Consider the following 25,400-nt stretch of genomic DNA (forward strand, 5'->3'; position numbering starts at 1 on the left):
TGGAACAGCGAGCAGCCAACGAGCTCTAAGGGATCTTCACGTGTTAGAAGGACAAATGAATTATCACTAGGATTGCCTTGTTAAGGTTTAGGGCTCAACGTGTTTCAATGACCTCAGACCTAGGGGGAGGTTAACAAAGCTTGGGAAGAAGGATGTACTGCTGATAATGGACACAAAGAATGCCGAATTTGCGGGCCACAAGGACATCGGGCAGAACTCCCACGATAAGGAATAAATTAATAAACCCAACTCGGCAACTGTGCTAAATCAGTTCCGACTGAGTAAAACATAATTCCAGCAGGGGGATATCCCAACTGCCAGCTCATGGGCTACCGACCCCAAAAAAAGAGAAAGATTGAGCATGCAAACTAATTAGTGAGAGAGAATCATTAACTGATAGATTACTAATTAATAAGAGAATTAGGTAACTTATAGCTTCTAACACCAATTCCCTTGTTTGCTACAACATAAATAGTAAAAAGTTTTGATGTTGGTGTGTTTGATTTGTGGAATACCACCAAGCACCCAGGCTTGTGCAAATCTGAAATAAGCGAATGTCTCACATGTGTAATTACTGGCTTGTTGCACACCAGGTAACAAATCCAATTTTTGTGGAGAGCAGGGGTGACAGGTGTGGGAGGCTGGGCGTGTAAGGGAGATGTGTGTGGTTTGGGTGAGGAGAGGTGTGTAGGAAATATGGGAGTGCAGGAGGGTCGAGTGTGAGTGATGGGGAGTGCAGGAGGGAATGGGGGGCAGTGACAAGGGGTTTGTGTGTGAGGCAGTCGGGGGGAAGGTCTCTCACACATAGCTATTGCCAAAGGGTGGGAAGGGGATTCCCTGAAGAGTGCAGAATGTGGGGTCTTTCCCACCACACCCCATGGCTGTGGCAGAGGCCTGTGGGGCTGTTCTGTCACACAAGTGAGCAGGTGTCCTCTGCCCAGAGTTAGAGTATTTAGGCACCTGGTTTCAGGGTCCCTTGCAGTGACCAGAGGGATACAAGTGCTCCTCGTTGCCAAGGGATGAATTCAAACAGAGCAGCCAGCTCTCAGACCAAGGGCACAGTGTGTGACGTGTTGGGGTTTACACTATAGCTGCCAGCACTGAGATTAATGAAATGTGTGTGGGGTGGGCACCTCAGAGCAGGGGAGTATGGTTAAAAAGTAGGAGAATGTGGTCCATAAAACACCTGTGGAATGACAGTTGTAGGAGCCAGGATCAGAAGAAATGCTGTGGTTTGTCACACAGCAGGTAGTAGAGCAGTACTTCTCATCTGGCTTTGCCTGGGTTCAAGGGTTGTCCAGAATTCAGAAGAAAGGCTGCTAGCAGCTGCTGCTTATGTAGATTCAGAATCACAGAATGGTTTGGGTGAAATGGACCCTAAGAATCACCTAGTTCCAACCCCCCTGCCTTGAGCTGGTAAACCTTTCACTAGACCAGGTTGCTCAGAGCCCCATCAGCCTCACACTGAACACTTTCAGGGATGGGGTCATCCACAGCTCCTCTGGGAAGCCTGTGCCAGAGCCAGAAACCACATCTGGTTCAGCCAGTCTTTGAGTTGGTCACTGGCTTCCAGACCTGCTGCTTCCGATCATTTCTGTATATTATCTCAATAGATACCAAATCTGATACCCTGCTGTGGCCCATAGATACTCAGGACCAAGAAATACTCATCCCTTTCCTAGATTGTTGAGTTATCCCAAGATATGTAGCAAAGAACTTGAGGTACTCTGGAGGCAGCTGCCTACAGCCCAGATGGGGGATGCTGTTTGGCCCCTCATGGTGGTTGTTTTGGGTTGTTTTGTTTTTTTTTTTGTTGGGGACTTAAAGAACAGAGCTGAAATTCCACAGCAAAAATCTTCCTTCTTGCCTAGGAGACCAGCAAGAGAGAGTGGGAGGTCTTTGGATCCCACAGTGCTGACAGGAAATATTTTTCTTTTTGTCAAAAGCTGCCAGACGTGCACAAAATGGAAGAGTGTATCACTAATATTTATCTGCATGAAACAGCTAAAACCAGGAAAAATACCCTGGTGGAACATCTAGAACATCGTCCAGTTCCAAAGAACAGATTGAAATAACCCAAAAGTCTTGACAATTTATTCTGAGCTGAATGGGAATATAAATACTACTCTGGCATTAAATAGAGTTTAAATGACTGCAGAAATCTGTAGACTACTAGAAAACTATAAACAGTAGTTTGCTTGAGAATCAGTTGTCATATGATATTATTGGATTACCTGTTAAGTTCCTGAATTTAGAGAACTGCAGAGATATTGCAAGGTAGGATTTTCTTGGAGCCTCAGAGCCTCTTACGTTCCCAGCCTCTGCTGAACTTCAAAGCAGAATCAAATAGAAAAGGCTAAGAGTTTGAGCTTTTGGTCATCTTGAAAAATAAAATGGTTTTAACTAAAAAAAAAAAAATGAAAACCTATGATTCAGCAGAGGTTAGTACTAAATAAATCAAATTCATATTTCATGTTTTCCACCCTAATCATTCATGTCACATCATTGACTGGTTCAATGGTCCATGTTCAGCTGTAAGAGTGTAGTGATTTACTTTCATAAAGGCATAATGACAAAAAGGCTACAGAGCTCTCAGTGGAGGAGGGTTTCAGCTGGTGAGGACAGTACAAAGAAACCAGAGGATGGTCCCATGGAGAGGAACAAAATTCAGGCATGTGTTACCACAGAGGCACCTGTTAAGAGGAGAACAGAGAAAAAACTGCAGTTATGCAACAAAGTGATGAAGTTTGATGTTCAGAGCTCTCTCTTTAGTCAGCAAATCCATACTGTGCTTTCTGTAAGCATTGAACTGCAGCAGGAGTTCATTGTGCGCCTGCTTGCTGTGTTCTAGCTGTCCTTGGAGCTCTTGAACCTTCAGATCTTTGTCTGCTGCTGCTGCCTCTTTCTTGAGGCACCTTCCTGCTCTCTGCATGGCTTCCTCCACAGTCTCTAGCTTCTCCTCCAGCTTCTGAATCTCCCACTCCTTATCTTGCAGAGCTTTGCTCCTCTCCATGGCCAGGTTCAGTAGCTGCTCTTTCTCTCCATGTGCCCTTTCCAGCTTGGCCTGCAGCTCACTGCTCTGAGCCCTCTCCTGGCTCTCTGCCTGCTCGGCCCTTGCAGCAGCTCGTAGGTGCCTCTCCTGTAGGACCTGCCTCTTGAGTGAATCCACCTCCTGGGCGTAGGCATCTGCTAGTTGGCTCTGAGCTTCCAGCAGCTCCTTCTCTCGCTCCTGGCCTCTGTGACTCTCAGAAGCATATTTCTCCTGCAAGGAGCAGAACTGCTGTGAGAGCTTCCTGGCCTGGGCTGCCAGCTGGAGCACTTCAGCTTCCTTCTCCCTCACAGCCTGGCTGAAGAGTGCTTCCCTGTCCTGCTGCAGGCGCTTGCTCTCCTCCCACAGCTGCGGGTGCTGTTTTTTGTGCTCATTTTTGAACTGGATCATCTTTTCATGGTTTTTGACCACATCTGTGAAGCACCCCTCCAAATACTGAATACACTGGGTCTGGGTTTTAGTTTTCACAGCATCCTCTCCCCTCAGTTTCTCCAGCTCCATGTTGAGCTGTTCCAGGTCTCTGCAACGTTTGTGTGTCATCCACTTTCCTCTTCGGTACAGAGACAAGATGATGATGCTGTTCTAGGTGTCAAAGCAGTAGCACCTCCTCACTCTGCTCCTTAGAGCTCTCACAGAGTTCCTCCAAGCTTTTGTCAGATCTTCCACATCTTTGCCTGTCTCTGGATCACCTGTGGAGTCAGCCATACCTGCTCCTGTCTCCTAAGCCATGGAGCACCCGTCTCATGCAAAGACAAGATAAAATTTTATAGTGGCTGCTTCTGTTACTGACACTCAGCATAACTAAACAGTGCCCTGTGGTTGTGTGGCCAACACTGCTGCCATAAGCTGGTGGTGTTTCTCTGGAAGTCCAGAGGAACTGATGTGGGGGAGCAGGACCTCCCAAAACCAATGTCAGCCAGCAACTACACAGGCCTGCTGCCCTCCCCCTCCTCTGGTTCAGAGTCAGGCACACTGAGACTCAAGGATGCCAGACTCTGTGAGCAACAGCTAAGAGTGTGGGCTTAGTATTTATGCAAGCCTATTCATTTGCTGATGACTAGCTTAGCTAATTATTCCTTCTCGAGGCACTGCTGTTGTAGCTACAAGAACTACTATTATATTTAGGTAAAAAGCTTGTAAGTGATAAAGCTGTAAATAACTCCTTACTCAATCCTTTTCCTCTGCCTTTATTTTCTCCTACAGCTCTGTATTGTAACTGCAAATAAAACACAGAGGGTTACGTCAAACTTTTAATTGATTTACAAGATTTCATTGCTATTTAAAAATAACCGAATAGCCTTATACTGTGCTTAGAGATTTATGAATCAAGTAAAAGAGCTATACAATCTTAATAAATAATGAATGCTCTGTGATACTAAACCTCTGTGTCTGGAGAAACAGTTCCTCAACTGAGTTTTCGCACTGATCTGCTAGATTAATTTAGACATGTAATTTTAAAAATCTGGTTCTTCATTTAAAAATAAGGAAAATATTTCTATTACATATGCACCAAAATGATTATTGGTGCTGAATCACACAGCATGCTACCCAGACATTTGAAAAATTAGCCTGTAACTCATCTACAAGTTTTTCATTTGGACGCAGACCTGAAACAGCACATGAAACAGCACACTGATAATCAGGTTTTGTGAATTCCTGAGCTTTGACTAGAGGTAAAGATAGGATGAGGGAAGGATCCAGCTTAAAATAAGGATGACAGATAATGTACAACAAAAATGAATAAACCCCTGTGAAGCACAAAGCATTTCACAGCTCTGTAGTAGTGACTTCAGTACAGACACCAGCTCTGCCTCCACCATCCTGCACTCTCTCACTGCTGTTGCTGCCTTGGATCCTTAGCAAATAGTGGAGGAGAGGGGGAAGGACTGAAAGGTTTAGGCCATTCAGTGGAAATACAACGACGAGCAGGGTTTAAGAAGAGAAAACTATTTTCTTACCAGGTATTTTCTTCCTGCTGTCTGTTTGTTGTCTCTCCTAATGTGAGGCTCTGTTTCCATAGAGGTAAGATGCTGAATCCAGTCACTCCAGAGCTCATGACCTCATCCAGGCTGCTTGGAGCCAGGCCAGCCCCACCAGGGTGGCTGAAAGAGCTGGCAGTGTTTCTTAGCAAACAAACATTGCTGACACTCTCAAAAGCACCCAGATTTGGAAAGGAAAGAGAATTTCCACAAGCTTGAAGAACTCCTCGTTCTCAGCTTACATCCTGCACATGGCAGATCAGAATAGCAGGCTCTGACCTCAGAACAGACTGAAGGTCCATGGAAAGTAAAGACAGACCTTGCCCTGAACAACTCGCAACTTTATTTAGCAGCTAATAAAAATCTGGCCAACACGATAGGGAAGGGAAAAATAAATGCAACTGGAAGAAAAAAGTCAGTGCAGGCTTTGCTGAATCCTCTGGGAAGGGATACAAAGGAGAAAGAAGAGAGTGCTGTGGGTAACAGACATGAAGCACACAAGAAAAGGAGGGCACAGGACAGGTTTCAAAATGGGTGAAACCAAAGCAGTGGGAGTTGCTGCACCAGCTCAGGTTTGCAGCCCTACTTGCAGCAATGGGAGGTTTCTGAACACAGAGCTCAAAAGGAGAGCTGGGAGTTTGAAGCCTGCTTTATAGGAAGTGAAAACAGTGTAATTCAGAAGATATACACACATGTATATATGCATATACACACATATGTGCTAAAAAGAAAAATAAATCATGGGCTAAAAGAAAGATGAACTTTTAACATGAAGGAGAAGAGAGGAAGGAACTGTTGTGTTTCTGCAGACAAGAATGAATACATAAAGATATTTTAGGAGTGTGGCTGCTTTGATTCTTAATTCCAGTTCACCTTTATGACAAAGCATAGCTATTAATTTAGCAAACTGCCCTTTAATGAGTAGCTAATTATGCACCTTTAAAATTTTGGTTATGGATGACTAAAGGCTTTCCCTTTGCCTTGAGAACAAAGTAAGTAGTTTCTTGAAACTTTTTGTCTTAATCAACTTCCCAACTCACATTTCTCTGTCAGCATATTATCATACTACTGAAGTTAGGGATCCTGTACACGATGAAAGGTATTTAAAATCTGGGGAGGAAGTTTTGTACTTAGGGGACAGTTTTTGTTACTTGTCTCAGTTTCTTGGTTAACCTAGATGAGTACCTATGTCATTAGTTAATCAAACTAGTTAATTACAAGTGCAATATGCAAGTAAATCTTGCATTCATGTTCAGGTAGCTTTTCAAAATTTGAGGTTTGGTCTATTAGTGAGGTGATACAGAGAGTCTTTTGAGATACCAGAAAAATCCTGTGTCAGTCTCTAGGAGGACTAAAAGAATAGCAAGACACAGAATGTCTTCTACTTGATCAGAAGACAAAGAGATTGTCACTGTCACAAAATAAACATTTTATTTTCATAGCAGTGAAGTTTAGGTATAAAAATTTGGTATAGAAGACAGCAGATTACATGACACTTGTGGCCCACTATTGAGCAGCCCTTCAATAGTGACTTCTGAGTCAGTTGCTGGCTTTGAGGGTCCTGCAAATTTGGAGGCAAAACACAGGCAGGTCCTGCAAATGTGGAGCCTTAAGACCACATCTCTACAATTGAGCCTAAAGCTGATTTGACTTCACAATGTATTTGAGCTTCACAGGAGATAAAACTGCAACACAACCATTAATTCTGTGAAACTGTAGGTGATGTTCACAGCAACCTATATTTTCAGATGAAAAATTTATTCATGTAAGGAGCAAATACAAATAAATTAGGTGCCTCTTCTTTTTCAGAATCACCATCCTATCTGGAGTGACTCTTCAAGAATATAGAATCAAAGCAGCAGCTGTACCATTTTGGTAAAAAGACACTGTTCTGAAGTGTCATGTACATGTGTCCCCTAGTCAAAAAGTGGTTTGTATATATCTGGCAGAGTGGAAGCTGTAGCAGTTACCAATCTCATACAAAACACCTGAAGCAGGAAGATATCAAAGACTGGCAAACTGCTTTTGACACTTGTAGACTCACAGACTGCCTGGCTGATGAGAGAGAAAGTGGGTTCCCTGGAAGGTTGAAGAGCATCTTTCCTTTTTTTCCATTTATAGTGTATAATATATACCAAGTAGCATTTAAATTTCTATTATTAAATCAAGCAATTGCATTAGAAGTGTGAAGAGCTCCCTTCTCCCTCTACTCTAACTGAAGTGAAAGATTTCAGCAGCTTTTAGACTTATCTGGAGTAAATAATTGTGCATTTATTTTCAAAAATGTTTTCTGTCTGCATTTTGTTATATTGCGTGCTGAATGGCTAACATAAACCACTAGAATTTAATAAAAACTGAATTCCTATTTAATTTAAATAGGCTGCATTTATTTAAAAAAAGAAAACAAAAGGAATATATTTTGTATTTTATGTATTTATCTACCAGTAGCATGCATTTCTACAAGTTAAAACTCCCGTCTTATTTCCTATGCCTCAAAACTAAGCAAAGCCCACCACAGTCCTCCCAGTCTCCTAACGGTGGCGCTGAAGCACAGGTGAGTTCAGTTCTTGCAAAAAAACCCAAACTAATGGATACAGGTACAAACAAGTGCACTTTGAAGAATAAATACCCAACATTCTTGTCATCACTAAAATTGGCACATTTAAATCCTTTTGAGTAGCACTGGAATAAAAAAAGTTTCACCTTCACATCTTCAGCACTTAAGACTAAGTATTGTATGCTAACAAGATGATTAACACATATATAAGCAAACCTTTTACAACCCTGATTTTTTACAGTACATTGGAACTAAGTCCTCTGCACCTTGTAGAACAGGACATCAACAGTACCACTTCATGCCACACTTCTTTCATTGGGGAAGTAACTTTCATGTCCTAGAAATGTACAATTACAACTAGTGGAGCTTACAAAAAACTAAATTCTTCATGCCCATATTCCATGCTGGTGAGATCTAACATGGCATACTGAGGATACAAATACATACCAATGAGCTTTAACACTAATGCTGCTGTCTTATCAGTAAGGCTTCAAGAACAAGCCAAGCAATGTACAGAAACAGTTGACATGCTCTTATATTTCTGCTGGTTATTGGGATCATTTAAGGGATCAGAAATGCTTCAGTTAGACAACACAGTCATCCAGGTATCACAGCTACCTCTAACACTGGGTTCTGTAAGCACCTTCTTTCTTGAAGTTTTTTTCAGTGAATAAGAAATTTTAAAATCCCTACAATTTACGTAACAATCTGTAAGCAGATGTTTGAAATACAAAGTGACATCTGACAGCACAAAACCAGAACAGTAACAGAGCAGAAGCTGTCAAAAAAGCTACTACTGTGTTCCTCTTCCAAGTTCCACCCCCATGCTTTCAATTTAATTCCCAAGGTCTCTTTTTGACACTAACAAATAAAAGTCCACCTTATTTAGTCAATTTGGCAACCATAAGCATCCTGAGAGGTAGTGTATCTTCTATCCAAGTGTTTGGAGAGTTCATCATCTTCTCCCAAAGGGCAGTTTCATCTGAAGTAGAATCCATCCAATCTACCATAGTTCCATAGCTTTTGCCTAGAAAAATGTCAGTTTGAAGAGAAAAAATGCTTAATATGCTGCAGAGTTAAGCACAGGCAATCAAATTTGCCTGCTCTAAAATGGTTGCACCTCCTTAGGTAGCTGACCAAGTGGTTTGGAGATCCAGTTCTACATTTTTACTCTTGAGCAATTATGTCAAATACAATTAACAACAGTTTCACACAAATTTTGTCATCTTTGTCCAGATTTTTTCCTTTTTATTCTTGGTCTTTTTGTTACAATCCCAAGGAGAAAGATGCCAATTGCCCATACATCTGAGAAGACTTAACAATAAAACAGGGTACTGATTTTGTACTGAAATGCAACCTTGGGTCCTCTAAAATTCAAATTAAGATTTATTATTCTAATTTGTAATTTACGTTATTCTGGTGAGCCATGCAAGAAATTAATTTGTGAAGAGTAGCTTGTACATTGCATTTCTTGAGAAGACTCCAAACACATGCTCCCCTTAGATCAGGGAGCAGAATGAAAGGGACAAATAGAAGAATTGTTGCATTTTTGCGTTTTCCTGTTGCTATATTTGCACATCTTATTTTGCCCTTATGCTAAAAACTTATTTGCATTTATAATTCAGTATCTTCCAATCTTATCCTGCATTCCTCATCTATCCTTTTATTTCCACCCACTGCTGTCTTTACACTATGTTTTTGCATGAGTAAGCTTGCAAGACATCATCAGATTTCAGGTGCAGGAATACCTTAATCTTGTACTTTAAACAGTACCAAATACAATGTATGGCCAGACAAAGGTTTGTTTCTAATATTTCTCCTTGTCAGTCATCCTAACCCTCCTAACTTGACTATTATTTATATTTCAGGATCTGTTCTGAAGAATAGGTGCGTTACTGAACAAAACTGTTCAAGAGAAAAGAAAGACTGAAAGAGAAGAAATGGAATAGGGAAAAAAATATAAAAGACTACTGTGTAAATTAGGTATTAACGTGGTGATTGTCCAGTACCTGTTCCAAGGCCTATCCGGAGGCCTCCCAGAAAGTGGTTTGCTAGTTTGTTGTGATCCCAGACTGTGAGTTCTATGCAGGCTTCTTTCAAATCTTCTGGTCTAAAGCCATCATAGACCATGGTGTGGTTGAATACCGGGTTTGTAGTTTTTGTAACTGTCCTTGTTTTCTGGCGACTTTTTCTGCTGGTGTCTGGAAGAATGGTACTTCAGAGAGAAAAAGCACTGTCAGTTTGCACTTACACAGCACAGCCTGCATTAAACATACTGAAAAGGCAAAAACTTCTGATTAACTGTGTTTTGCATGGTAAAACAGGACTGAAGATAACAGTGCTTTGCAGAGATGGAGTGAAGGGTGATACTCTCATATTTCCTTACAGGAAATACTGGCAGCAGGTATCCACCCTTGAGCCTGAGAGGATGGAAGGGCAAGTCAGGTGGGGAAGAGGCACAAGTGAGTTTATTTGCTGTGTTATCACTGATGACACTGAAACATTTTGTTGCCACCAGAGATTTCCCCAACCAGCTTGTTATTCTTGTCTCTTCATATTTTTACTATGTATGTGGAAAGGAAGGGGGAAGAAATCCAACTATGTATTCACACTATTACACTATTTCACGCTTCTGTCTCCTCCCAAAATTTGCTAAGCTAAACCATGTTTTGCAAAAACATGCTTTGCTTAAAGGTGAATAAAAGCCAGAACAGTTTGACTATTCCTTCCACCAAGTGATTGAGAGACAAAACCAAAGTATGATAACGACACAGAAAGCTCTCCCAGTAAGCTTTACTTGGTGATACATGCTTAGCATCTGGAAGCTGTAAACTATGCAGGACAATTTGTACTACAATAAAGGAGAATCAGAAAGCAATTCAGTGTTCTTCTAATATGAATGTAGAAAAAGAAAATACAATGAGTGCAATGGTAGCATTATTAGACCACCATGTTTGACGACTTTGACCACAATTCCTACCATTTAATAAAAGAGTTGAGCCTATTGCCTCTCAGAGGAGGGAGGTTATGGCATTCCTTCACCCAGATGTGCACCTCACCAGTAGATAGAGTCTTCTTTCCTGTAAAAAACCAAACAAACAAAACATCTGCTTAAGCAGATGGCTTTTAAAGGTATTTTGTCTGATGCAGCAGTTCTTGCCCATTTGCAGAGGTGACTCTGGACTTGTTATCTCACATCTTAATTCAACATTGCTCTCTGTACTCTGGAAGTTGAAACTTTCATCCCATCAAAGTACTGCAAGATCCCATCATGTCTGCCTTCCTACAATGACTTTTCTTCTGTTACAACCAAGTAAACACAAGCCACTGGTCTTCTCTTCCCAAGACTCCTAGATAAGAAGATCAGCTTGTCATCAGTCTATGTGATGTTAGCATTTATTGTTTCTTGTACTTTCAAATAAACTCTTTTATGCTCTTAATGTATTTGGTTCTTACTGTCTGTCTGGATTAAAGACCTGACCTGGCTTCACTCTCAGATTGGTCCACTATCTGTTCCCAGACAAGATTAAACCAAACTGATCAGACTGCTATAAATTTCTGCTTTCTAAATACTTGCTGCTACTTCCTACACCTAGTATTGCTTGAAATTCTGTGTGTTGTCATTGCTTAGCACATCAGAGCATCTGCCTGATGATTTATAATCTCTAAAATTATTGGGAAAACAGAATTTTGTTACACGTATATATTGCATTACAAACCTTAGATTATGACAATGAGGTAATCTCTTCTTTAGTAACATTAAACAACAAAAGATCTCAAAATAGTCTTTGGGGTTCTTAACTGCATTCACAATAAGAGTGACTTACTCCTCTAGGAAGAAAACAGAAAACTTTCATGGTGAAAGAAGCTGTCTGAAGTGAATAACAAACATTAAACAAGGTTTGTTTTTATTTAAATTAAAACAAAAAAAAAAAGGACAAAACCACCAAAGCCTTGATGAACCAGCAAAGCGGCAATGCTTACCTCCAATTGGATGTGGGACATACTGGAGGGCTAGTTTCATCTCCCCTCTGTTTTCTAGATTAAGAGTTATTGCTGAAGTCTGAAATGAAAAGAAAATTAAACCAAACATTTGACATTAAAATGGTGCTGCACTTGCTCCATATCCTCAGAAGGTTTACTACATATTTGGTTAACAGGTGCCTTCAGATTTCTGTTGCAGCAATATGACAATGAGAAATACTTTGAAATTCCTACTCCTTAGACTGTGAGAAAGTTTCTCCTACTGTAAAAGCTAGCTAGACTACAAGACATCTCAGAACTGTATTTCTGTTTACCAGTGTATAAGTATTTATGATTATAATCAGCACAGAACCCACAAAACCAAGCCCAAATAATGACTTGGTTTTGCACTTACACAGCAGAAAATGCAAAACAGCCAACCTACCCTTGGCTTTAGAGGAAACCAGTTGATCTGCTTACTGGATGGATCATTCCAGTCCCAAGCTCCTAAATCCAACTCTACTTCACCAAGGAAGCTATTCCTACCAAAGGTATCATTGTGCCAGACGGAGATATTGAGGCTTTGATTCTTTAGGAGCTCCTTCTCAATTTTATACTGCCAGGAAGAAGTAAGGAAAAAAAAATTAAAACAAGCTGAATTTTTACCTATGCTGTGTCAGAAAGCGATACTGTTAGAAAAAAAAGTCTGTGTTTATTCATCCATACCTGCCCACTTCTGCATTTCAGAAAGCAAAAAAATCACAATAAAACCCAACTATTTCCTTTTTATTTCTGTCATCTTAAGCTCATACATGGCTCATGTTTGCTTACAAGAAGTATAAAACCACCAGTGTTCTTAATGCTGGATCCAGAGACAACTGCAGAGTTAATGTATCAATGGAAGCACACAGTCAGCTCTGCAGAGCAATCCCTCTCATCTAATGACCCTTTTGAGTGCAACGTGCCCAAAAGCTGAGGTTCCTCACACGTCACACATACACTATATTATATCCAGTAGTAGTTTGATAAATACCCGCAGTATTTCATTATAGACTGGATTAAAAGTTTTCTTTTTGATAGATGTCTTCCGTTTGCCCAGTCTGTATTTCTCTGGAAGCAGGTAGGTCTTTACATACCTAAAATTTGGACAGAATTGTTAGAAGAATTAAAAAAACCCAAAACCTAAAAAAATCCAGACCCTCTCCATCTTCCAAAATACACAAGTATTTGCTCACAAAGTAAAAGAAATCCACTTGAGTAGACATTATGTTATTCAGCTTGTATATTTAAGAATTTCAACAGCAGTGGTGATGTATAAAACATCACTTTCTTATAATATCCTTCTCCAGGGGAAAATATGTTGAAATGTCTCCTCAGCACATGAAAATACAGAATATATCCCTGTAGCAGGCCCAAATGTCATATTTATAGGTGCTAATCCTACTGAAAACATATCAAAGTGGTATTTACCATCTGAAAAGTGGCATTTAAAAAGATAATTTAATATTCTTAAAAGTTTTAATGATCTGTGTTAATATATATACACACCAATTTATAAGGGCACTTCTATACTCAACCAGAGTGAAAAAAAGCCCCACAAAGCGCATTATAGCCTCTTCATCTATTTCTTGGGTGCTTTACTCCAGCAGGTTAAAGAGACTGGAAAACCCCGGCAGTTTTCATTTCCACATTAAAAGACAAAATTCCATTAGAATAGAAATGTATTCTCTGTACTTACGGGTCTGAACGCTGTCGCTTAACATCTGCCACTGCCAGGTCTTTACACTGGCAAATAAAGATGTGGAGCTCGTTCAGCTGCTCCACATAATCAATGGCAAACTGAATGTTCCCCTTCACATCCACATTGCCAAAGTCTGCACTGTAGATGCTCATTAGGCTGCCACTCACCTGCAGTGTACAAGAGGAGAAATATTTTCCAGGTATTGCATTTCACCAGGTACTTCAGGATCAGGGTAGAAATTGTGCTCAGGATACAGACAGTAAAGAAATCAACTGCATGTCTTTAGATGTAACAATAAAATGTAATGGACACTGTTATACAAGCTTCTCAGCAAGCAGATCAATGAAAGAAAGATATTTGGAAATCAAAGGTGTTTGGCCAGGATTCTTACCAAAAAAATTTGAATGGGTTTACTGCATTGAGATAGAAGAAATTAAATTATAGGATGCTGTAGATATGAAGATTGCCTGTGCTCAGATCCTTGAAATATTACTTCTAAATCTACTCAGCTGATCTTCCTTGCAGCAAGCAGAGCCTAAGAGTTCAGGACAACAGACCTTCTTAAAATAATAACAAAAAAAATGAATAGATAGTCTATATTGCTGAATTATGTATGTAAATGCAACTAAATAAAACACTGAAAATTAAATACTAAATCCAGAGAAGAAGATGTGTGTGTATATATATATATATTTTATCTCAACATCCTTCCCTCAAAATTCTGTTTTTCTTATTCAAAGTCCACATAAACCAATGACTTTTGGTTAGCTAGTTGACTCAACTACACTCCTGATAATATCAATAATATCTCCTGCTTTGATTTATCTTTCTCCCCTTTCTCCCTTTCTAAATTTTTGTTCTATATGAATTGTTCCTCATTTTCAGATACAAATGTAAGCTCTAAGGGTAAAATCCATATCTTTGTTCAGAGCTCTGAACAAGCTGCAATATATTACCTAGAAAAAAAAAATGAAATCTATTTAATTTTACTTTACTTGCTTCAGGCAATTCCATGCAAGGAATTATGTTATGCTCATAAAACAGAAGTGGAAAGAAGGAGACAGAGATGGCAAGGAAAGAAAGCTACAATGAATAAGAAAAGAGCCAAAACAATATTGGAGAAATTAGCAAAAGCAAAGTGCCTTTAAAATAATGCTTTGGTTTACATACAGAGGATAAGGAGGCCATGCCAGAAGAGCTGCTAAGATTGGTTAGAGAGCTGGGACTCTTCTTGATTCTGCCAAAGGAATAACTGCTTTCTGATGTTGTATCTGTCTCTCTGTCATCACTCTACAAAAACATCACAGAAAGAAAGTCTGTGTACGTTCTTTATAGTCACAAGGAAAATTAAAAAACAAACAAACAAACAGAATTTTAATGCAGGTTGAGACTCAGTGGAAGTCTGAATTTAAATTCCCTTGTAGTGCAACATGAATAATATTTCTAGAATTAGGTCATGCATTTAAAGTTGAAAGGGAGTTTTTTCTGATGAACACCCCACACAGATAATTATTTTAAGCAGCGATGCAACTAGATTTGGGTGTTTGTTTGTTTGTCTGTTTTAAATCTCAAGTAGCAAAGAAAAATTACAAAATTAAGTTTATTGGAACAATTTAACTCAACTTCTCCATGTCACTGTCTCATGTATAACCTATGCAATTGATAATGCTCAGTTCTTTTAGCAGTCTTTTCTGTTATATAGTAAATGCTGTCAGCTCTGTGACTCTCTCTTAAGGGCAGCTGACCACAAGGTAACATTCAGAGAACAGCACTGGATACAGCAAATGGATTTTGCAAAGTCTTTCTTGTGGGAGGGAAGTAGGGCTTAGCTTTTCCATGAGGGAATTGCAGCTTTTGTTTCCTTGGTCATTATCAGGTTATGTACTCACAACCCCATTCTTTCTCAATGCTACTTCTGCACTAAAGAATTGATCCCCTTCCCACATGTGCCTTCCTATGCAAGCTGTTATGGACAACTTCATCTTCCTGTTGTATTCCACTCGGGAACAATTTACAAGGTCTCCCCACTCCTTCAAACAGTTTTGAACTGATGTCATAGATTGTCTCATAACAGATACAAGGTTAGTAAACAACAGTTTCCACACATATTAAGAAATAGTTATTTATATAAATAAACATTTAGCATATAAAGACCATTTCAATTTGCTTTAAAATCTGGTTATGTCTATTCTGTTAAGTAAAAGCAGACCAGAATTTTTTCTCTGTTCAGAGGTCAACGATAAGGACTGAATAATGTCCAGCCTACCAAGGGCAAAGCTTCTTGAGAGAAAATTGCTTTGGAGAGTGCTGTTTGGGACTGCACAAAATAAATCCAGAGAGTGAAGTAACACTTAAGCAGTGTGAATAATCAGTTTGGTTACACAAACTCTTTGAAAGACAGAAAAATTATAAGTCCTCCTACAGGGATATATGGTGATTATACCAGGGGGAATTGGCTTTAAACTAACTGATGATAGGTTTACATAAGATACCAGGAAGAAATTTTTCCACTGTAAGGATGGTGAGGCACTGGCACAGGTTGCCCATAGAAGTTGTGTAAGTGTTCAAGGCCAGGTTGGATGGAACCCTGAGCAACCTGCTCTAGTGGAAGGTGTCCCTGCCCATGACAGGGAGGTTGGAACTGGATAGTCTTTTAAGGTCCCTTCCAAACCAAACCATTCTGTGATTCCTCTGATAGAGTTCTGAAATTTTACTTGCACAGAGTTAATGGTCAGGGTACCTGAAACTATAACATTTCAGAGCTGGAGCTTACCTCTTCCTGTAAGAATGATGGTACCGACTTGCTCAGTCCTTTGAGTTTTTCAGGGTTGGAAAATGGTTTATCAGGCTGTGAAGTCACTGTGGAAACTGAAAAGCAGTAATACAAAAGGCTTCAAAAACATGTTTGTACATCAGAACAGTGAGATTCCACAACAGGACACAGTTAGGAGCAAACCACTTTGGATGAAAAACATGCACATGCACAACAGCTTGGATGCAAGGGGTTTCTCCCCCACCTCCCCCGCCAGAGGACTCAGAGAAGCTATAATAAGAAGAATAATCTACTTTGCCATTGTCTATATCAGTGACCAACAAACTTTGACAGGACCAGAAATGTTGCTTGATATGAGGTAGCCTGGGTGCTACAAGCAAATCCTTATCAAAAGTGATGAGGAAATCATTGCAGATTAATGTCTAGATTTTCTTCCTAAAACAAGAGTAAGCACCCTTGTGCACTAACAATATTATCACTGACATTAGAATTATCATAATATTCTTAGTAAGAAACCAAACGTTGTTCTATTTACTCAGTCTATTTAACTGCAATAGGCAAATCTGTGTAAATCAAGCAAATTCTAGACCTGACCAACGAAGTTGCCAGTATTCCTACTTAATTATAAGATACATATCTTATTAATGATGCACTTTTTTGCACTCTCCCTCTTCCATATTTGCATACCTCTACTGCAGCTCACTTCTGTGCTCTTTCACTGTACAAAACCTAATTGCACAAGCTAGGCTTGCAAAAATCCAGTTTGCAGTAAGCTTGTGATCCTCAGAATTTTTCATGCTTAGCCCCTCTTTTATTTAATAATACACAAAGATGAACTGGAAACACATTGTGAGATGCATCAATATGATGTGATAGAAAATGATTTGGCAACAAACAGCCACCTACAGGAGCACATATTTATTGCATAAAATGAAACACTGCACACAGTGGGATTGTTTGCAAGGTGAGTAAAACTTTTGCAAAGCTTTTGATGTCAAAGCTCAACCAGTGCTCAACAGATCAGTTATTGTCAGTATGCAATTAGATGCAGTACTCAGAGCAAGTATCTAGCCCAGATGTGTAACTTGTTAAATGAAAAAGTATTGTTAATGTATTAGTTCAGCTGTCAGAGGAAAAGTCTCTCCAGTATCTGCTGGAAGAATCCTACTACTCACTTTCTGCTGCATTTTCAGTCCTCTCTTGATGCTGATCAGGTTTCGGACCTGCTCAGTGCAGTATTAACAGTCATTCAGCAGCACAGTTTTGTGAGGTCATAAATAGCACCAGTATACTTTATATGTGGGATTTTTCTGGTTTTTTGGTGGCTTTGCTTTTTGGTTTTTTTTAACTTCCCCAGACCACATTAACATTGTGGGGTTTTTTTTTCCTTCCAATGGTTAGTAGTGGTTTAGGTATTAGGCCTGTATGGGCATTAGGTCTGTTTGATTTTGGTGTATCATGGAGCCTTCTGTTTATGCAAACATAAATTCAGAACTAGGGACATGGCTCACTGGTGAATTTGCCTATGCTGGCTCAAAGGTTGCATTTGATGATCCTAAAGGTTTTCTCCAACCTAAACAATTCTATGATTCTGTTTCTGTGTTTTGCATTGCTGTTCTCCTTTGAGGAGCTAGATCATGACAAAATATGAGTGTAATATAAGTGTACAAGCTAAAAATTCAATCTTTTTGCTGTTCCAAAAGGACAGTCTTTTCAAGAGAACTTGCCTTATTCTGCCTGTCCAGCCGTCAATTTGACTCTGTGTCATTTTTTCATAACTTCAATCTTATAAAATTAAAATCAAATTCCTCCTGCTCTTTTCAGGTTAGTTTCTACACATTCGCACTGAATGCCAAAACAGGCTTTCAGTAGGGGTCTCCAGTTGAAAGCAGAGTGCAGGATGGTGCTTAATTCCTGTTACTTTACTGGGTGTTCTAGGTATTCTAATATGCTATGATTATCCTATTGCTACTATAGGCATTGGCATGCACAATGCTTTAAAGCATCTAAATCATGAAATAAAAAATACAACTGCACACAACTGTTCTTTTAAAACTGTAGTGCTCCAATGCAGTAAATAAAGAATAGTGCTATATTCCACTATATTCAATATTATTTGATGGTTTTCAATTCTGTTTATTTTGACATGTTCTTGGAGCAGGTTTGCTTTTTATTTTTATTAGATTTGGAATTTCTAAAGGTGTATAGAAAAAATTAACTATAAGGCATCTATAATGCACTAATGGACTGATGATATCAGTAGCAGCTGATCTAGAAGTTCAACTATTGCTTAGAATAATGCTACTTTATAGGACTAAGGCAGGGATATTAAGAGAGGTTCCTTTCCAGCTGAGGTATTCTGAAAGATGTCTTGCACTAGCAAAAGTCATCTTGGATTTTACAATGCAATGGATAAACAGACAAGCTGAATATTTACTGAGGCCAATTTCTTTCAATTGAGCTTGTGTTCAAAGCTCCCTATGATTTCAGTAACTCATAGACTGAATGACTGAAGGCCAAAAGATTATATTGATAAGTGGCACAGTTTCTACAGATACAGGAGGACATAAATAGATTCCTTAAGAATAAACACCACAACAGAATTCTACAAAAGCTTTCCAGCCATGCTGAGGTTAACCAAATCTAAAAACGCAATATTATTCTTGGTTACAAAAAAAACCAAAACAAACAAAACAAAAACAAAAAAACAAAACAAAACAAACAAAAAAAAAAACAACAAAAAAAAAACCCAAAAAAAAAAAAACCAAAACTTCACTAGAAAACAGAGGCCATTAAAAACAGCAATGAACTTCCATGCAGACACAAATGATATTTACCATCTTCAGCACTAAGAACTAATTCTTCCTTTGGTTTATTTATTTTTTCTTTATCTGTTCAGGAAAAATAACAGTTAGAAACTTTGTTATTCAGTATGAAATGGATGGCAGTGATAATCACAAAATTAAGAGTAATGAGGACCAAAACCACAGACAAACCAGCAGAGCCATGGGAAGGGTTAAATTCAAGAGGCTTTTTACTTGACATTCTATCTCAAGGCCTACATCCAAGCAGTGGTCAGGTCTCATGGTGACATAGTTTCTATCAGCATGTTGTTGCAACAATGTTAGTGCGCACCTAAAACCTAGAAACTGGTTAGAAGCAAGCAGCAGCATAAGTAGTATTAGAATATTAACATGCCAATATCTTTCAAAAATCTACATCTCCATGCTTCAGTTCACAAATTCATAAGTTCAGTCAGTGTCTTCCCCATTAGACATGAGATAAGCATGAAAACACTCAGGGGCAGGGTGAAGTGAGACAGGAATTATAATTTAAAAAAAACCAAGGAATCCAAGGAGGCTACTGAGGGAAGCTGGGAATTCATTTTAAGTATAATGTTATCTCACTGTATTCTCTTAAAGTGAGGTTGATATATTTATTGCTGAAATACACAGGTGAACCATTACTAAACTGAGTTTTTCATGCTTTCATTGTCTACTTATTTGACCCAAGCCATCAACCAGGAGGCAATGACAGTAGCTGCTTATTACTGGTTTAGGTAATTGCCAATACTTCCACAACTGAAAAACTATCCAGGAAACAGTTAATCACTGATCAACACAGTGCACTCCTGGAAGATGTCTGTTTCGTAGACCAGCTTTGTTCCAAAATTAACACCAAGAACTGAAAATTAAACCACATGAGAAAAGAATCTGGTTCCAAAGTACAGCCTCCATATAGCTTATTGAGAAACAAAAACAAAGCCACAACTTGGCAGGGCTGTATGGAAGACCAGCGTGAACACATTTAAACCCAACTGGGGGTCATGGGAGACACACACAAGCTTTGTGCTCACTTGAGGTGGCTGATGGAATGTCCTCTAGACTTTTGGAAGGCTTTTTCCTATCTGCACTCCTTTTCAAAGCCATCAAAACAGGGTTTAATTCTTCTTCAGAACCTGTTACGAGACAAAACACATGAACACTGCACACACAGGCAGGCCACTTTAAGCAAGTCAATGAAGAACCAGCCACAGGTTTCTCATGAGAATCTATTTTGACAGTTAGCAAAGACAGTGAACATTCAATGAAAATACAAGATAAATTCAAAATAAAATAAACATCTAATTTTAAGTGTGCATTTGCACTCCCTAACACCCCAGTCATCAGCAGAGACAGACAAGTCTGACAAGTGATTTGATAGACAAGTGATTTGCCATGTGTAGGTATAGGTCTATCTTTACTGACTAATAACAGCATTTGGGGAAACTATTGCACTCAATTGGTTAAGATTAATACAGGATAAACTCATATTGTAGCCATTTTGCAACCATCTTTTCATGAATCAGCACAAAAGAAAATTTTAGATTTTTTACTTTGTGCAAATTTTTACTTTATGTAAATTTTTCCACAGTGAATGTAATCTTGTTTCAATGCTTGAGTAACCAAAAAAACCCAATAAAACCAAAACCAAACAAAATCAACTGACCAAAACCACAAAAGAGCGAACACCAATTCCCCCCATGCACCCAAAAAACCCCCCAATAAGCAAACAAACCCCACAAAAAACGAGCTGTGGATGTATTTGGAACCCTGAACTTATGCAATTGTCTTCAAAAGTAGAATCAAGACAGACCTAGCTCTTTCAGAAATCTGACTTTCCTTCCTCCCTACCTCACTTTCCTCCCCTTCCACCAAGCAATCACAGTGTTGCTGCCTGTAATTATGGGTGAAACCAAATTACATTTGATTTTTTCCTCACTTATCTTGAGTTTTCACTGACTCTCTTTGGAAACCCACTTTCCAAACAGGCTTGGATCTAAGTTGGCAGGCCCTGGGAACTTCATATATTTCTCAGATTCTCCAGGAGAAGAAAATACTCCCAGTTTCTCAGTATGAGACTAAAAAGGTTGAATTATCTCCTCTACCTTAAGGTCTTTGATGACCATCATACACTATAGATTGACTAGAACTGCCATTCAACCAAAGAATGTGAATCCTAGTAAATGGATGTCTTCATTGATATGGCCATTTTTCAGTGCAACAGGCAGCAATGCTAAATGAAATAGTACAGATTATTGGTATTTTCCTTATATCCAGATATTCCACTGATAAGCATCTATCTTCAGAGACTAGCCAGTCAAACTAAAGAATGAACTCAGTGAGCCACTGATATTTTTTTCCTCTTTTAATTCAGTATATTTGAACAGATTACTAGATTGAGTGTTATAAATGTATTAATTTGAAGGCAATGTCACATGGGATAAGAAAAGTATAAATCACAAAGACTGAATTGATTCGTACTGCTAAACTATCCTTACCAAAAAAGGCTTGCTCAAATGTAGTGTCTGTTAAATGCTTTCCAATCAAACAGCTTAATTAGTTCTTCCTACCCCTCCCAAGCAAATATCCAAATTTCTCAATTAAGACTGTATCACACAGACTTTCCATTAACATATTTCAAGCTGGATATAAAAAAAAATTGTAGCCATGTTTAACTCAGCACAATGAATTGTGAAATTTAGAAATCAGATAGCTCACGAGTTGAACTTCCTGTTCCAGAGTGGGAATCAGAGTTTTGATCTGAAAACTTGGATCCCAAATTTAAGTTCTTGCCTTCCTCTTCATTGTTATCCTCATGCTGCGATATTAGGCAGAACTGAGCTTCTTCCGGCTGGGGGGAATTGCTCTCATCTTTAAGTGGTGTACTTGTTCTTCTGAAATTCGTGAGTGCTTGAAATTCTGAATTCTGCTCAGAAGCCTCCAAGAATGTACTTTCATTCATCTGTTTTGCATTTATCTCAAATGGTTTGACTACAATCGTATTGGTCTTGCCTTCCAGGGGATGAAGATCAACTGGAATCATGTTTCTCTCTCCTGTTTTATTAGTAGCTCCATCTCTTTTAAGACAAGAAGCTTCAATTTCACTTACTGTAAGATCATTAACTGAGGCTTTGGCATATTTTTCTGGAGCTCCCTCTTTGAGAACTATCTTCATTTGTGTATCATAGCTACTTAGGGAGTTGTATGGCTGTGAACTTGTCATAAATAGAGTCTCTTTTTCTAAGGGAAATGTATGATCCTCAAATTCTTCTTGCTGATATAAATCTTTGGAGATTGGACATGAAACGGCAGATGCTTCTTGAAGAAGTTTTTCTAAAGAGCGACTGAATTCACCAAATTTTGCAATATTTGAAACAGAAGTTTTTTCTATTGTTTCTTGTATTTCTTGAGGGCGATCTCTGTCTCGTAGATATGGAACATGTATACTTACACTGCTCTGTATTTTAGCATGCATTTTCTTATCCATATTTTCCAGCACAGAAGCTGATGTTTCAGAGACCTCTTTGGGTAGATTCTGAAAATTAACATCAGACCCTCTATATTCAGTGTTGGACAGTGCAAATCTTTCTGTGGTCTCACCGACTCCCTGCACCAGCTCTCCATCATGCCCATAGTCTGTGCTCATAGCTTTCACCTCAGCAGTCCCCTGTACTGTGCTGTCAGCACATTTGGGCTTAGGAGAGGGTGTTTCAGAGGCCTCCTTCAGCATCCTCTCTAAAGCAGAACTCAAGCCACTGGCCTTGGATGGGGCAACAGACTTTCCTATATTCTCACTGATTTCCTGAGGTACCTCTCCACCATGCTCATAGGTTGTGCTTTTAGCTTCCACTTCCAGACTTCTCTGTGTTTTGCTGTCAGCACATTTGGGTTTAGGAGGTGGTGCTTCAGAGGCCTCCTTCAGCATCCTCTCTAAAGCAGAACTCAAGCCACTGGCCTTGGATGGGGCAACAGACCTTTCTACAGTCTCACTGATTTCCTGCAGCACTTCTCCGCCATGTTCATACATTGTCTTTTAACTTGCACCTCAGCAGTCCCCCATGGTGTGCTGTCAGCATGTTTGGGTTTAGAAGGTGGTGCTTCAGAAGCCTCCTTCATCAACTTCTCTAGAGCAGAACTCAAGCCATTGACCTTGGATCCAGCTACAGACTTCTCTATGGGCTCATGGACCTCTTCAGGCTGACCAGTAGCTTGTTGGTGTGCTGACTGTACACTGCAGTTAGTTTGTGATAGACTATTTGAGTCATTGTATGTTTTTATTTCCACCCTTCTATATTCAGAAGGTTGAGATACAAGGGTCTCTTTGAGAAGGTTCTCCAAACCAGCTTGAGGCCTCTGAGAGCCCTCAAGAGTATTATCCTTGTCTGCTACCTGATATTGTAAATACAAAGGTTCAAATTCCCTAAACAGTTTTCTGAGACTTTTTCTGTTCTCATGCTTATCTGTTGATGACACATTCACTTGTCCTGTACTTTTGCCTATTTCTGCTCCTTGATCAATAGGAGAAATATCATGACTGTTGTCCCCTGTTCTGTCAAAAACGTTGCACTGATTTGACTGAAAAAGTGCCCCTTTTAAAAGGTTTTCTTTGAGGTTTAAGCTACATGACATCTCAGAGGCTTCCTTTTCTAGCTTCTTTAGACATGATTTAAATACATCAAGCTCACCTTTAGGTAGAACAACTTTATCCACAGTCTCTGCCACTTCCTCTTTATCCAAAGGAGTAGTCTTGTCTTCCCCTTTTTCTATAGGTAAATATAGTTTATCACCTACTACTGTGTCCTTTAAAGCATCTTTATCACCAGGTGTCTGGAGCTGCAAGGATACATTATGATCTTTTGATGAAACCAGGCTTTTTTCTGTACATTCTCTAACTTCTTGCTCTGGAAGACCCATCTTTTCCTGGGATTTTGAGATAACTGGTTGTCTGTCCAGCTGGAGAGAGTCTATATTTCTTGTGTGTGCCACATTCAGACCTTTTAGAATAGGAGATCCTAGAGACTTTTTGCATACCACAGAATCTAGTTTCTGTGGTTTTTCTCTCTCAGATGTTTGGGTTTGTTGTTGAATTAACCCTTGCTTGCTCACATTATCTCTGCCTTTTTTATCTTCATTTGATTTTCTTTCACAGGTTATTGATCTAGTATTATTTGGCAAAGAATCATCTTCCCTGTCAATGCTACTCTGGAATTTAACTCCAGTATCCCAGAAGTTCCTCAGACTCTGGAAGTGTGAAGGATCTAAAATTTGATTCTTGGACTTTTCATTCATCTTTTCTTTTAAAGACAAAACCTGAAAGCTGGGCTTCTGTTGGGAAGAGGCAACTTTCCATTTAAGAGTTTCCTTCTCATCTTCATCTTTGCTTTTTGAGGAAGCTGAAGTAACACCAGCTCTGGGATGCAAGTTACTGGCTTTTGGGAGTTCATCAGATTGAAGCATCCCTTCTGGCTTTCCAAATGCATGGCGTGGTCCTGATTCAAAAGAATGGTAACTTCTGTTTCTTGAAGCCTGGCTTGCACAACTTAGTTCAGGACTTCTTGATGTATTCTTGCTCTGATCATGCAATGCCTTAGGTAGATACACTGCAGATCGTTTTAGTTGGTCACTTTCTCTGAGACCTGTAAAAGCATGGCCACCTGACACATCAGCATTGATACTAACTTCTTTCTCTCCATGACTAGGGATAGTTTTATCCCTTTCCCAGAATGCTCTGATCTCCCTTATTCTTCTTTTTTCTTGCATTGCCTTCTCCGATTCACATTTCTGAGCTGGCAGCTTGTGCCCTTGATGGTCCAAGAGATTTGATTTTTTATTTTGTTGTTTGATTTCTTGATCATGTTCTTTTTCTTCAACTCTTGTACAATCAAATTCAGTCAGCAATTTATCATTTTGCTTCTCATTTGCTTCCCCTGTCTTAGGCTTCACCCTCTCCTTTATCAGCTGTATGTTTTCTGAAGTAAAGGATGTAGATGAAATTCTGCTCTGTTGTTTAATCTTTCCAAATGGTTTCTCTTCTGTATCTTCTGTTTTTCTATGCATGCCAGGCCCACTGTGCTCTGTAGGAAGAACTGCTGTTCTGATTGACACATCCACTTCCTCTCTGGGCTCCCTGCCTTGAGACTTCGTTGATACAACTTCCTCGTCTTCAGTACTAGAACTTCTTTTAAACCAGTCTAAAACTTTTGACACAGATTCATCATCCACTTTCATGAGTTCATCAGCATGCTTGCCAGGCTTGAAAATGGTTTTAGCATCTCTCTCCTCAACAAGATCAGGCTTACCTTGTTGAAGACTTGCAGAATTGGTATTGGATGTCTCACGTGCTTCTGTTTCAGCAGCAAGTTGATGTCCATCTACAATGTAAACAAACTTATCAGAGTTATGAATCAGATACATGACTAAAAATCTTTGGTCTACCTAGAAAATTATTAATTTTTTTTTAATTGTTAGTGGAGAAAAGAGTTCTCTGTCCCTGTGATTTTGGAAAGAACCATACCA

At 39.3% G+C, this 25,400-nt stretch overlaps 2 protein-coding genes across 2 annotated transcripts in view; both read right to left on the minus strand.

Annotated features, from left to right (window-relative positions):
* Window positions 1-1,967: 1,967 nt before the first annotated feature.
* CCDC89 (coiled-coil domain containing 89) lies at window positions 1,968-5,044 on the minus strand. The gene is made up of 2 exons (XM_036384559.1): window positions 5,008-5,044; window positions 1,968-3,789 (listed from the first exon to the last, which is right to left on the minus strand). Exon 2 carries the CDS (start codon window positions 3,587-3,589, stop codon window positions 2,726-2,728), a length of 864 nt encoding a protein of 287 aa, XP_036240452.1. The 5' UTR covers window positions 3,590-3,789; window positions 5,008-5,044; the 3' UTR covers window positions 1,968-2,725.
* Window positions 5,045-7,393: 2,349 nt separating this feature from the next.
* SYTL2 (synaptotagmin like 2) overlaps window positions 7,394-25,400 on the minus strand; it is a 40,862-nt gene continuing 22,855 nt past the window's right edge. The window contains exons 7-19 of the mRNA XM_036384567.2: window positions 23,570-25,255; window positions 19,919-20,020; window positions 18,900-18,953; window positions 17,238-17,285; window positions 16,063-16,157; window positions 14,460-14,579; window positions 13,287-13,456; window positions 12,582-12,684; window positions 11,994-12,164; window positions 11,570-11,648; window positions 10,566-10,665; window positions 9,595-9,800; window positions 7,394-8,612 (exon numbers count right to left, since the gene is read on the minus strand). Coding sequence (XP_036240460.1) covers window positions 8,467-8,612; window positions 9,595-9,800; window positions 10,566-10,665; window positions 11,570-11,648; window positions 11,994-12,164; window positions 12,582-12,684; window positions 13,287-13,456; window positions 14,460-14,579; window positions 16,063-16,157; window positions 17,238-17,285; window positions 18,900-18,953; window positions 19,919-20,020; window positions 23,570-25,255 — 3,080 coding nt within the window. The 3' untranslated portion in view covers window positions 7,394-8,466. The remainder of the gene's footprint in view (window positions 8,613-9,594; window positions 9,801-10,565; window positions 10,666-11,569; window positions 11,649-11,993; window positions 12,165-12,581; window positions 12,685-13,286; window positions 13,457-14,459; window positions 14,580-16,062; window positions 16,158-17,237; window positions 17,286-18,899; window positions 18,954-19,918; window positions 20,021-23,569; window positions 25,256-25,400) is intronic.

The sequence above is a fragment of the Molothrus ater genome, chromosome 2 (assembly GCF_012460135.2).
Source record: "Molothrus ater isolate BHLD 08-10-18 breed brown headed cowbird chromosome 2, BPBGC_Mater_1.1, whole genome shotgun sequence".
Taxonomy (NCBI): Eukaryota; Metazoa; Chordata; class Aves; order Passeriformes; family Icteridae; genus Molothrus; species Molothrus ater.

Bases quoted from the DNA above. Each gene is read 5' to 3' on its own strand.
- CCDC89 (XM_036384559.1), bottom strand. From the start codon at position 3,589: ATGACACACAAACGTTGCAGAGACCTGGAACAGCTCAACATGGAGCTG.